At 37.1% G+C, this 13045-nt stretch overlaps 3 protein-coding genes across 6 annotated transcripts in view; 2 read left to right on the forward strand and 1 right to left on the reverse strand.

Moving 5' to 3' along the window:
* Nucleotides 1–13045, forward strand: part of LOC6048394 — a 242647-nt gene that overhangs the window by 190689 nt on the left and 38913 nt on the right. For all 4 annotated transcript variants that reach the window (XM_038249625.1, XM_038249631.1, XM_038249638.1 and 1 more), the window contains 2 exons: nt 2772–3641; nt 9120–9231. In XM_038249625.1, coding sequence (XP_038105553.1) covers nt 3185–3641; nt 9120–9231 — 569 coding nt within the window. In that variant the 5' untranslated portion in view covers nt 2772–3184. The remainder of the gene's footprint in view (nt 1–2771; nt 3642–9119; nt 9232–13045) is intronic.
* Nucleotides 4582–5544, reverse strand: LOC119765554. The gene is made up of 4 exons (XM_038249663.1): nt 5485–5544; nt 5142–5414; nt 4974–5087; nt 4582–4877 (listed from the first exon to the last, which is right to left on the reverse strand). Exons 2-3 carry the CDS (start codon nt 5403–5405, stop codon nt 5010–5012), a joined length of 342 nt encoding a protein of 113 aa, XP_038105591.1. The 5' UTR covers nt 5406–5414; nt 5485–5544; the 3' UTR covers nt 4582–4877; nt 4974–5009.
* Nucleotides 6799–8247, forward strand: LOC6053951 (ATP-dependent RNA helicase ddx46). Its single transcript, XM_038249658.1, has 2 exons — nt 6799–7051; nt 7115–8247. The coding sequence occupies exon 2, from the start codon at nt 7441–7443 to the stop codon at nt 8077–8079; it is 639 nt and encodes a 212-aa protein (XP_038105586.1). The 5' UTR covers nt 6799–7051; nt 7115–7440; the 3' UTR covers nt 8080–8247.

Consider the following 13045-nt stretch of genomic DNA (forward strand, 5'->3'; position numbering starts at 1 on the left):
CAAAAGACCTTGCGTTACGCGTAACAGGGGGGGGGGGGTAGGGGGATCGCTCATCTGTTACGATTTGTTACGACAAGGGGGGGGAGGGGGGTCAAAAATCGAAATTTTGCGTTACGTAATGAAAAACGCTCCCCAAGTTGATCAAAATTAATTCGGCAGTGCTGCCAATTTTCTGAAAAAAAATCATGGTTTTTGAAAGATTTGTCCAGACAATTTTTGACTATATTTTTAAATGTAGATAAACTTCAAATTTACAATCACTTTACAGAAATACCGATCAAAACAAATGCCTACAATTCCTACAATACCTGCTACTTTGCCGAAGACACCAAATCAGTAAACGAAATCCGTTCTAATGATACCATGTTTTTATATTTTAAAAGTATTTTTGTATATTCAGCCGCTGAAATTGCTGGAGACCGCTTTGCCCGAACGAATGATGCAAAATATTTTATTTGATCATAGAAGATTACAAAAGTACATATTCTATAAATTTGGTCTTTCTTGGAAGATTTTCTCAGTCCTTTAACTAAAAGATTTACTATATTAAAGATTTGAAGATTTGAAGATTTGAAGATTTGAAGATTTGAAGATTTGAAGATTTGAAGATTTGAAGATTTGAAGATTTGAAGATTTGAAGATTTGAAGATTTGAAGATTTGAAGATTTGAAGATTTGAAGATTTGAAGATTTGAAGATTTGAAGATTTGAAGATTTGAAGATTTGAAGATTTGAAGATTTGAAGATTTGAAGATTTGAAGATTTGAAGATTTGAAGATTTGAAGATTTGAAGATTTGAAGATTTGAAGATTTGAAGATTTGATGATTTGAAGATTTGAAGATTTGAAGATTTGAAGATTTGAAGATTTGAAGATTTGAAGATTTGAAGATTTAAAGATTTGAAGATTTGAAGATTTGAAGATTTAAAGATTTGAAGATTTGAAGATTTGAAGATTTGAAGATTTGAAGATTTGAAGATTTGAAGATTTGAAGATTTGATGATTTGAAGATTTAAAGATTTGAAGATTTGAAGATTTGAAGATTTGAAGATTTAAAGATTTGAAGATTTGAAGATTTGAAGATTTGAAGATTTGAAGATTTGAAGATTTGAAGATTTGAAGATTTGAAGATTTGAAGATTTGAAGATTTGAAGATTTGAAGATTTGAAGATTTGATGATTTGAAGATTTAAAGATTTGAAGATTTGAAGATTTGAAGATTTGAAGATTTAAAGATTTGAAGATTTGAAGATTTGAAGATTTGAAGATTTGAAGATTTGAAGATTTGGCATCATCCATAAAGTACCTCATGTTGTCTAAGGGGGAGGGAGGGTTATCACAAGCGTGACAAATTGTGACAAGGGAGGGAGGGGAGTATTTAGAACGTGACGTCACGCTAGACTATACCTTGAAAACTGAAAATACAGTCTAATAATATATCTAAAATAAGTTCAATGTTTGATAAACTTTACTCATAAATCAAACACGATACAAGGCTTTAAGAAACAGAGTGTTTGAGGATGGATTTAATATTTTCATTAAAAAAAAATTGTGATTTTTATCACTACAACTTTTAACAAAATAAAAATGCATCCTTAAACCTGTAAAAATTGAAAACATACTCGATTGAACACCGAATTTTAAAAAAAATATATCATATTTATAAATCATGTAATAATTATCCAATGAATCAAGATGGTGTTGCGGGGGTCTGACAAAATGTGACGTATTTTTCGAGAGGGGTTGGCACCAGCGTGACAAAGTGTTACATAGGGAGGAGGGGGGTTAATTTTGGCAGATTTTAGCGTGACATACTTTATGGATGACGCCTTTGTAGATTTGATGATTCAAAGATTTTAAATTTGCAAATTCAAAAAGTTTAATTGATTTAAATTTGAAATTTGTTATTATTTATCCTCGTAAAAATTAACTCGTCGTTTTGTGAAAATAACCACAAAAAACATTTCCGGGAAATGGTCCATTCTGGAAAATTGAATTCTTATTAATCGTGAAATCTAGGGATGGGCTATTCCAGAAAAAGAAATCCTGAGGATTTAAATTCTGGGAAATGGATTGCTGGAAACCAATGAAACTGTCTGTACGGTACCAATTGAATTGTTTTAAGTTTCAATAAATCATTTCAAAGTTATTTTAAAAATCGTTGGATAATTAAAAAAAAAACTTCAGTGAGTGATTATTTTGGAAAATCTGTTCACCCTATCCAAATTTATGAACACTTACATGGATTTTCTTTAGATTCAATGAAAAGATAAATTCCAGCAAATTTCGTCCAGATACTCAATGCGACTTGTCACATCAAGTCTATCGACCATTTTGGTCGATTTAAATTTCGTAAGTCACGGAAGTGCATCGTTTGTGAGGGCTCTTTGTGATGAGTCCGATAAACGCGACTTTCGAAAGGTGCGACAAAATTAGAGCCGGTCAGCTTCATTAAAATATGACGTATTCATAATAAATGGAAATTATTCCAGATTCCAAATCCAACAAATCTTAATCAAACATACCGAGTTTACTCTACCATCTATTTGAATCCTCTCTATTAAACAAAGTAAATCCCAAAGCCATATTGCTTTTCGAAAAATGCTCCGACTTACTGCCATGGCATCGAAAAATCCAACCCAACTCTTTCCATACGGCTCGATACGGACCCGAGATTACACTTTAATAGCAAATAATTGATGAACCTGGGCCCCACTTTTTTTCTAATCCATTTCATTTTTTCTCTCTCTCTCTCTCTCTCGTTCTCTTTCCAGAGTTGAGTGCACACTGCAGATTCCAGTAAATCCTTGGTAACCGGTAAGGGCCTGCAAAAAAACCCCTCGATTCAACCTAAAAGCTAGAAGCTGAGGACTCAAAACCAAAACCCGGACCCTCCCGTTATTAAATGCATAAATTTGGTCCTGTTCGATCGGCACCGTACACACGTACACACGTGCTGCACACATACTCAGCGTCGAGAGTGTGTTGGTGGTCCGTATTTAGGATCCTGCAGTGCAGTTCCGAGTGTTGAGGGTAGGCAGTGAAAGTGCCTCAACCCCCTGAAAAGTGATCCCTCGACAGTTCCTGGTCAGCTTGGGTGTGGCTATGTGTGTGTGAAACTGTGCCGTTGTCAGTGGTGTGCTACCGGTGTATCCGACGACGTTCCGGATCCAATCAATACCCGGCGATGTGTTCCAGAAGCTGCTCGCACAGCAGTAAAGCTCTGATAGTTGGTGCTCTGTTTTTAATAATTGTCGAAATAAATCAAACAAATTGCAACTCGATTCTGCCGGCAAAGCCGGTGCCGGCCAGTGGCAGCAGTGTTGCCAGCCTCAAGTTACACATTGACAACGATAGCAGCAGCAGCAGCGGTAGTAGTAGTCGGAGTGATGAAGATTCTCCGGTAACCAGTTCTTCGACGCCACCGGTGGTGGTAACACTGCCGGGGTCAACAACGGTGGCCCCCGGGACTTGTGTTGGGGCCGATCTCGGTGGCCAGATCCCACTGGAACGATTGCCCTCCAACACGTTGCTCAAGTATACGGCCTACAAGGACGTCTCGATACTACACTTCCGTATACCGACCGACACCCGTACGGCCTTCTTTAGCTTTAAGGCGTACGAGGAATCGAAAAGTGCCTTTCGTAAGTATATTTTTTGTGACTTTTTAAACTGATTGAACATTCCTCAAGTACCATGCTTCTCCTCCAAAATCTTAATTTTCAAAGGAGACGCCTGGTACTTCTCTACTCCATGCACTTTTGTACTCCTTTTGTTGAATTCTCAATTTTGATTGATAGAATGTTTAAACAAATGCAATCCCAAATCCCAAAATCACACTTCTAAGAGCATAACAAAATAGTAGTTTATGCAACAAGTTGCAAAAAGAGGATTTTTTCAGCACGAGTCGTTCATTTATCCAACGAGGTTCACCGAGTTGGATAAATACGAAGAGTGCTGAAAAATCAAGTTTTGCTACGAGTTCCATACAACATTTTTTGCAATTCCAAAAAACACACACTGAGTGAAATTCTATGTCAAATTTTCATGTATTTTGTCAATAAATCGTTTAAATCAAAAAAAATTTGAAAAGTGTTACTTTTCGAAACAAGTGCTGAAAAGTTCAACTTTTCAGCACCCATTTGAGTGCTGAAAAGTAGAACTTTTCAGCATTTATTTTGAAAAGTGTTGCTATTCGATTCTGTTACACAGAAAAAAAAAATCGGGTAAATTTACATCATTTATGATGTACCAAAAGTGCACGTCATTAATGATGCAAATTTACATCAAATTCATTGGAAATTTACATGCCATCCGATTTAAACGTGCGGTACAAAAAGGGATTTGAAAACATGTAATTTTCCGATGAAATCGATGTAAATTTACCAAAGCAAAAAAAAATTTTCCTCGTTGAATTTAGAATCCGATGTAAATTTCATAATATTTGGTTTTATGCGGTACTGCGGGCAGCATACACATTCAAATATTTTGAAATGTATATCGAACTCTAAATTCAACGAGGTGAAGAATCTTTGGCTAAAAATGACAATTCATATTCATAATTCCAAGAATGAGTATTCACGATTTGTTTTCCCATCGTCATCTGTTGACCCTTGATCGAGTTGATCGAATTATTCCATCGGCTAGCCGGTGAACAGATCCAGTCCGATGAGGTCCTCGCTTAGACAGCTTTCCTCCTGGTAGCGCACGACGGTGACCTCTGCATTAAAACCGCAGCCGTTCCTGAAACCAGTTTCCGTCGTTGATCTAGTCCGTCACGGGTGTCGTCTTAATTTGGGTGAAGTGGTAAACTTGTTTTCGGCGCTTGTCCGAGGGAAGATTTGTCCATTTGGTCAAACGAGTTGAGGGCGATTTCACCGCTAGATGATCCATGTTGGGACGCATAATAGACCCCAGAATATCAGGTCAATGCACTTTTGTGTAATGACGACGAAAGTTGTGCGCGAATTACTTACGTTTCCCTGGCTGTTCGAAGGACAGGTCCACCAGCCTCAGCAATTCTCCCGTAAGCAGCACTGCCTTGGTCGATCCGTGGCCGGTCTTATTTTGGTGGCACAATTGTAAACATTCTAAAACGAAAAATAAATTAAAAAACAGCTCATCCAAATCCAACCGTAATTTACCTTATCGTGCACCAGCAAAACTAGTGAAGCTTTAATGGCACTATTTAAACTCCTACGCCAGGTTCTGGAGGCAACGGAATTTGTGCGGTTGCCGTTCATCAGACAGATGACGATCTCGATGAGGTACCCGTCGATGTCGATGCGGCACTTGCCGGGCAAACCTCCTGCTTTCCGCTCCCGGGCTGAGTCCGGCACACAGCAACACCTTGTCAGTATGTCGATCATTCCCAGCACCATGGTGATGGACAAGATTGCCACGTTCATGTTCGGGAACTGAAAATGGGAAAACAAAATTATTTAATAGGTTTTTTTCCAAATGATTTAAAATTTCGCAATCACCCACCTTACTTTTTGAGGTGTTTTCGTGGCCGCAAAATTAAACTTCTGACGTTTTGGCTGTCGGTGATCTGGTATACTGTTATACACATAGGAGCAGCTGTCAGAGAAGTCTGTACCATGGAAAATTTACAGACAAATGCTACAGACTCTTCATCCCGAACATGTAATAGGGCTCTAAAGCCATTTTTTCAAGAACGGGTATTGCGGCGTTTTTTTTTCCCTCAACGACTACGGTAGACGATTGACCCATTTCATTTCTTGAGTTTTTTTTTTTTGAAAAGGTCCAATAAGCTATTGTCTTCCATATGTGTATAGGACCTATTAAAAAAAATCTGGATTTTGAAATCGCGATTTTTTTCTGTATGGTAAGGGTTAAAACAATTTACAGGCCCTGAAAGATTTTTGATAAAATAAACTTTATTTGATATTTTCCCATGGTTGCCTCAAAACCCAATTAAAATTAAGTTGTTTTATTTATAAATCTCATATTTTAAACCTTCTTATTATTGGGCAATACGGAAACTTAAATTGTAAATCAAACATTGCTCAAATATGTAGTTTAGAGTATCTCAAAGTTTATTCATAAGAACTTTGATAGAAATGTACGTAAATCTACCGATTTTCAGAAAATTTTCAAAATTTCAAAATTGAAAAAAAAATGCCCTATAACCTCTATGAAATACTTTGATTCACACCGCAAAATGTAAGGAAAGATCTCATCTTTCATGGTGCCAAATATGAGACTTGTCGATTTTTTGTATCTTAATGTTTCTGGACAAACACACCGTGTATAAGATAATTCTAAGGCCTCTGCAAATTAATTTCAAGTTTTGGTCCCCCAATCCCCTCAAAATTTACTCAAAAAATCGAGCGACAAACAAAATTATTTCCATGTTGTTGATCAAAAAAACTTTATAAATCGATTGTAGACTCACGTTTATTTATGGCTTTCGAAATATTTTTATAAATTATGAATTTTGGGAACACATATCGGAAAAGACGTGAACCAAAAGTATTAAATTATTTTCACAAATACATTGATATCAACTCAATCGGAATTCTGAAACGGAATTAAATTCGAATCGTTAACGAATTCCGTTTCAACCGCAACAACCGGTGCGTAGATGGAACCGGTTGTTTAGTTTGAAACGTATTTCGTAAACGATTCTAATTGTTTCAGTCGTTTCAGAATTCTGATTGAGTTGACTAGACAAAAAGTTTAAATAATATTTGTACCAGCTTTACTAAAAGTTGTAACCTCGGTTGTAACGTTCTATTAAAATATATCTGTTAACAAAATCGCGCGAAACGTTTGAATCAAAACTGTTATACTGAAGGAAACCCGACTGGAGTGGGTCAACTATAGTCTTCTCATCAAACGTGCACGCCATGCACGGCATGCCAAACTGACAGATTACATAAGATAAAAAAAAACTGCAGGACGGAACGGAAGGGAGTGGAAAAGTCGATGGCTTCGAAGACGATTCGGAAGTGGCAATTCGCGAGCGGAATTGATACGACATCAGGAGCGAGGATGGTCCGCCGAGGGTGCGCAGGAGAAGGCGTTATACGTGAGTATTTTGGAAGGAGGTTTGTTGTAAAGTGTTATTTTTAAAACTGAAATTCCCCTCCAGCCGCGGTCCCAACAAGTACACTCGCAACTGGGAGGACGAGGACGTGTACTCCAAGTCGAACAACGTGAAAAAGCACACACGTCCGCGCAAGTCTCTCCCGCGGCCGGAGGAATTCTCCGAGCTGGGCGGTGGCGTCGGCGGCATGAACAACAGCAGCAACAACAACCAACAGCCTCAACAGCAGTGGCAGCGTTGGCAAGCCGCGCTCTAGCCAAAAAATGCACCGCGCCAGTCGGCAGTCCCGGTGAGCGATCGATGAGCGGACCGGTGGAGGTCGTCCGAGGCCGCCGGCTGACCAGCGTCGGGTTGATCACGATCGTGGTGGCATGGAGAGGGAGTACGATCAACAGGTGCAGCAGCACGATGGTCAGTATCGGGATGGTCGTAACGACGGAAGTCGGTACAGCTCGGACAGGATGGCGAACAATAATAACAAGAACAAGCTGTTGAACCAGAGGAGTAGCAAGGAGAAGGATCGTAGAGTTAGTGACTGCAAGGTGACCACGTCGCTGCAGTTCAAGAACCAGACCAGGAACAAGACCAACCAACGAAGGTGGTTTGCCGATGGTTGGTCCGGGAGGTGTTGCCGGAGGTCAGGTCGTGCACAGCAACAGTGCAGGAGCGCTGTCCGGAAGTGTCCAGAGCAACAAGATGAACAACGCAATTGTTTTACCAGTAGGTGGAGTTCCGGAGCGAATGTTGGACCAGCGACCGGTTCAGCAGCGTTCGAACCAGCTCAGATGATTCCGCAGCAGCCTCCGCCGCATCTTCCCCAACAGCAGGCCCCGATCCAGCAGGCTCAACCGCAGCCGCAGCAGATCCAACAGCAGCAGCTCCATCAACAGCAATCGCCCTACAACGATCACCACGATTCGTACGGGGATTCGAAGAAGCCATGTTCCCGTACAATCCGCCTGCGAACGCCACCATCCAGTCGGTCGAGATTGGAAAACGGACATTCCTAAGTACCCGCCGCCGCAGCCGCAGCCGCAGGCGCAACGCCCCAGCAAAGATTGTCAGCAGCCGCTTCCGGCAGACTTTCCGGCAACCCGCCCCGCCAGATCTTTGCGACGCCGCAGCAACAACAGTTGTACCAGCTTTTAATTATTATTCTGTAAGTGCAATCACAATTTCTAATATAATATAATTTACTGATATAATTTTCAAGATCTTTAAAATTTGGTGCTGCTCCTGACGGCACCCGCAAATGAACGCCTCAACTTACCAGCTTGATAATTCCAATCGTAAACAATCGACGTGTTCGTCAATCGTAAACAATCGTCATTTACTTCAATCTCCAATCACTAAACACACCACTTTTATAATTAAGAAAACTTCAAAACATTCCTGCACTCTTCCTCGGAAGCATCATGAAAAATGAACTGTCATTGGCAACAACAATCTCTTTGAATTGAAATTTACGCTTTTAAAAACATTTACATTGAGCAAATTTTACATTTAATATTCAAATACATGCTTTTCAGATTTTCAAATTCATCATTTGACAGGAATAAAAAATCTATTCGCATGAGATTCATAAGATACGTTCAATCTAATTTTACATGAAGGCTCTTTAAATGCAATATAACTTTTTACAATGAATTTCAAATTTACATTGAGCATGTTTACATTGAAAACATGGTTTCAGTGTTGGGTAAATTTACATTTTTTTTTCTGTGTAATTTTGGTACAGAAAAGTAGGCTATTTTGTCGTTCAAGAATGACAGGAAAAGTAAGTAGTTTCACGACGGAATTGCAAAAAGGTAATTTATGTGCAAGATTAGACCTGTCAGTATAAATCTTGGCTCTCTCCCTCAACATCAGATATGTTCTCCTATTCCAATCGATTCCAGTTTTTACCCCAAATCAATGCTACTTTTCTTGTCCCAGAACCAGTATCCTCCCTAACCTACTGCACCTCAAGAGCTGCATCTTCCCCACCCTACGGTACCAAAAACAAAGTGATAATTTCATTTGCCTCTACTTTTTTTACTCCCAAAAACAGAACGCGTGTGTCAACCGAACGACATTACGTTACACTTAAAAGCTGGCAGCTATCCAGTGATTAGCCCGGAGAACATAACGTTCCCGAAGCACTTTCTCAGCGCAGATGAAAGGTGAGTGGTTGTTCTTTGTTTATTAAAAATGAAATAAAATTAAAATCAAGCAGTCGAGCAGTTTTTTTCCCCCTCCGTGCATATCAACACTAACAAAGTGACGCTTGCACAAGCAGGTGTGCAGGATTTTGGCGCAAAAGGCGACACTTTGAGTCGCATGTGCGTGACTTTTAATTTGCTCGGAATGTCGTTAAAAAAAAGACGGAACGCAAGATTAGAAGGCTTATGATGGGGCCCGTAAAAGAACGGTTGGCTGGCTAGCCGGGCTTTTTTAACGAGGATGGCCTTGACTTTGGGGCTCAGGGATGGATTTGGATTTGAGATGGAATAACAAAATGAATGCAAATGTAAATTTATTTCACAAGAATCGATGTTTTAACCTTTTTAACACTCCTTTGAGAGTTTGATTTAAAATTTGGTAAAGAACAAATTTCAACAAATGAACCACGCTCAAACAATTTTTTTAAGTTCAAAAACTATTTTTTTGCTTTTTGAGTGTTTTGAAAAAAAAACCCTCACTCACGGCGGTATCAAAATACTTAAAAAGTAAAATTGAAAATTAAACTGCAGATATGTATTTTTTACAGCGTGCTGTTTATTCATACATTAGACAATTTAATATATTCTAAACTAAAGACAAATGCAAAAAAAAATCTAAACAGAACATCAACATTATTAATTAAAAATCAGTTCTCTCAGATTTCGGTCATTCATTTTTTTTTGCATTTTTTAATCCGACTGAAACTTTTTTGGTGCCTTCGGTATGCCCAGAAAGCCATTTTGCATCATTAGTTTGTCCATATAATTTTCCATACAAATTTGGCAGCTGGCCATACAAAAATGATATATTAAAATTCAAAAATCTGTATCTTTTGAAGGAATTTTTTGATCGATTTGGTGCCTTCGGCAAAGTTGTAGGTATTGATATGGACTACACTGAAAAAAAATGATGACACGGTAAAAATTTTTTTTGGTGATTTTATATTTAACTTTTTGTCACTAAAACTTGATTTGCAAAAAAAAACACTACTTTTTTTTCATTTTTTGATATGTTTCAGAGGAATGGCATCAAATGCCAACTTTAGAGAAATTTTCAGATTGTGCAAAAAATCTTTGAGCGAGTTATGATTTTTTGAATCAATACTATTTTTTTCAAAAAATCGAAAAATTGGTCGCAAAAATTTTTCAACTTCATTTTCCGATGTAAAATCAAATTTGCAATCGAAAAGTACTTTAGTGGAATTTTGATAAAGTGCACCGTTTTCAAGTTAAATCCATTTTTAAGTGACTTTTTTGAAAATAGTCGCAATTTTTCATTTTTTTAAATTAGTGCACATGTTTGCCCACACTTGAAAAAAAATTTTTTTGAAAAGTTGAGAAAATTCTCTATATTTCGCATTTTTGAACTTTGTTGATACGACCCTTAGTTGCTGAGATATTGCCATGCAAAGGTTTAAAAACAGAAAAATTGATAATTTCTAAGTCCCACCCAAACAACACATCATTTTCTAATGTCGATATCTCAGCAACTAATGGTCCAATTTTCAATGTTAAAATATGAAACATTCGTGAAATTTTTCGATCTTTTCGAAAGAAATATTTTCAAATTTTTTAAACCAAGACTAACATTTCAAAAGGGCCAAACATTCAATATTACACCCTTTTAAAATGTTATTCTTTGTTTTAAAAATTATGAAAATTTCACGAATGTTTCATATTTTAACATTGAAAATCAGACCATTAGTTGCTGAGATACTGACATTAGAAAATGATGTGTTGTTTGTGGGTGGGACTTAGAAAACATCAATTTTCCTGTTTTTAAACCTTTGCATGGCAATATCTCAGCAACTAAGGGTCGTATCAACAAAGTTAAAAAATGCAAAATATAGAGAATTTTCTCAGCTTTTCAAAAATATTTTTTTCAAAGGTGGGCAAACATGTGCACTAATTAAAAAAATTAAAAATTGAAACTATTTTCAAAAAAGTCACCTAAAAATGAATTTAACTTGAAAACGGTACACTTTATCAAAATTCCACTAAAGTATTTTTCGATTGCAAGTTTGATTTTACATCGAAAAATGAAGTTGAAAAATTTTTGTGACCAATTTTTCGATTTTTTGAAAAAATCAGTATTGATCCAAAAATTCATAACTCGCTCAAAGGTTTTTTGCACAATCTGGAAATTTCAGAAAAGTTGGCATTTCATGTCCTCTAAAACATATAAAAAAATAAAAATAGTGTTTTTTTGCAAATCAAGTTTTAGTGACAAAAAGTTAAATAAATAATCACCAAATTTTTTTTTACCGTGTATCATTTTTTTCAGTGTAGTCCATATCCATACCTAACAACTTGGCCGAAGACACCAAATTGATCAAAAAATTCCTTCAAAAGATACAGATTTTTGAATTTTCATACATCATTTTTGTATGGCCAGCTGCCAAATTTGTATGGAAAATTATATGGACAAACTAATGATGCAAAATGGCTTCTTTGGGCATACCGAAGGCACCAAAAACGTTTCAGTTGGATTAAAAAATACAAAAAAAAATTTAAGAAAAAAGACCAACTTCGTAGAGAATTGCTCAAAAGCCTACCGACCTGACCTTACATTTAAGCCGGACCTAAATTTTACTTTCCCATTTGACGGAATTCGTGATCGACCCACTCTCGTAAGAGGGTAAGTGATTAACTCATCACTACAGATTTCAAAAATAACATAGGATAAAACTATGGGAGTGTTATTTTTTTATTAAAATAACGGTACCGTAAACCGGGGTGACTTTGATAGGATTTCTGTTGGTTTTTGGAATATTTTCCAATAGGTAAGGTTTAACTCAAGATTATTATTTTTAAAACATGTACTGGGGTAGGCCACACAAAGTCCATGCACTATATTGGAAAAAAAGTTGTTTCAATAGTGTTTATAAAAATAGTTACCTTAAAAACTCTTAGTTTAAATTCCGGGGTGACTGTGATAGTCATAAGTTTTCTTGTTTAAATCATATTTAAGATGTTGATGTTCAAACTTTGTTTGTACGTTAAATGTACCATCATTCAAGTAGCTGATATACCTAGTTTTAAAGAAAAAAAACTAACTTAATCCACCTATGTGGTTGATGCCTTCCTCACTTTTTACCAACAATGGCTAATATGAGTGGTTTGGACACATACTTCAGCTGTTTTTTTTTTTTTTAGATCCAGAAAAATAAGAACACAGCTGTAACTTCAGTGGTAATAACTCAATACAGGGTTCCCAGTTCTTCAATGTTTTGGACTCGTTGGAATGTTCTTTTGATTACATAACCAACGATGGGTTGGATGGTGGATCCGGACATCGTTTACATACAGTTAATTGAGATCCAGCTTCAAAAATTACATAAATATCACTTAAGTGGTCATAACTCGAGACAGGGTTGCCAGATCTTTAATGTTGAGGACTCTTTGGAAAGGTCTTTCAAATACCTAACCAACGATGTGTCGGATGATGGATCCGGACATCGTTTACATGCATATAAATGAGATTCGGATACATGTGAAAATAAATTTTTATACATAACTTTTGAACTAGTTATGGAAACTTCAAACAATTCAACAGCTATGCATGGGACCCTAATCCAAGTTGAATGCAACTGGTTTGGTCAAAATCGGTTCAGCCTGTGCTGAGAAAACTCAGTGAGGATTTTGGCCACATACATACATACACACAAACATACATACACACACAGACATTTGTTCAGTTTTAGATTCTGAGTCGATATTTACACACGAAGGTGGGTCTTTGATCTTTTAATAAAAAGTTTATTTTTAGAGCAGG

This window comes from Culex quinquefasciatus, chromosome 1, assembly GCF_015732765.1.
Source record: "Culex quinquefasciatus strain JHB chromosome 1, VPISU_Cqui_1.0_pri_paternal, whole genome shotgun sequence".
Taxonomy (NCBI): domain Eukaryota; kingdom Metazoa; phylum Arthropoda; class Insecta; order Diptera; family Culicidae; genus Culex; species Culex quinquefasciatus.

Excerpts from the sequence above, each read along its gene's own strand:
- LOC119765554 (XM_038249663.1), bottom strand. The coding sequence starts at position 5,405 with ATGAACGTGGCAATCTTGTCCATCACCATGGTGCTGGGAATGATCGAC. Across the intron at positions 5,088-5,141 it reads TTTTGCTGGTGCACGATAAG|AATGTTTACAATTGTGCCAC; the intron begins GTAAATTACGGT and ends TTTTCGTTTTAG.
- LOC6053951 (XM_038249658.1), top strand. The coding sequence starts at position 7,441 with ATGGAGAGGGAGTACGATCAACAGGTGCAGCAGCACGATGGTCAGTAT.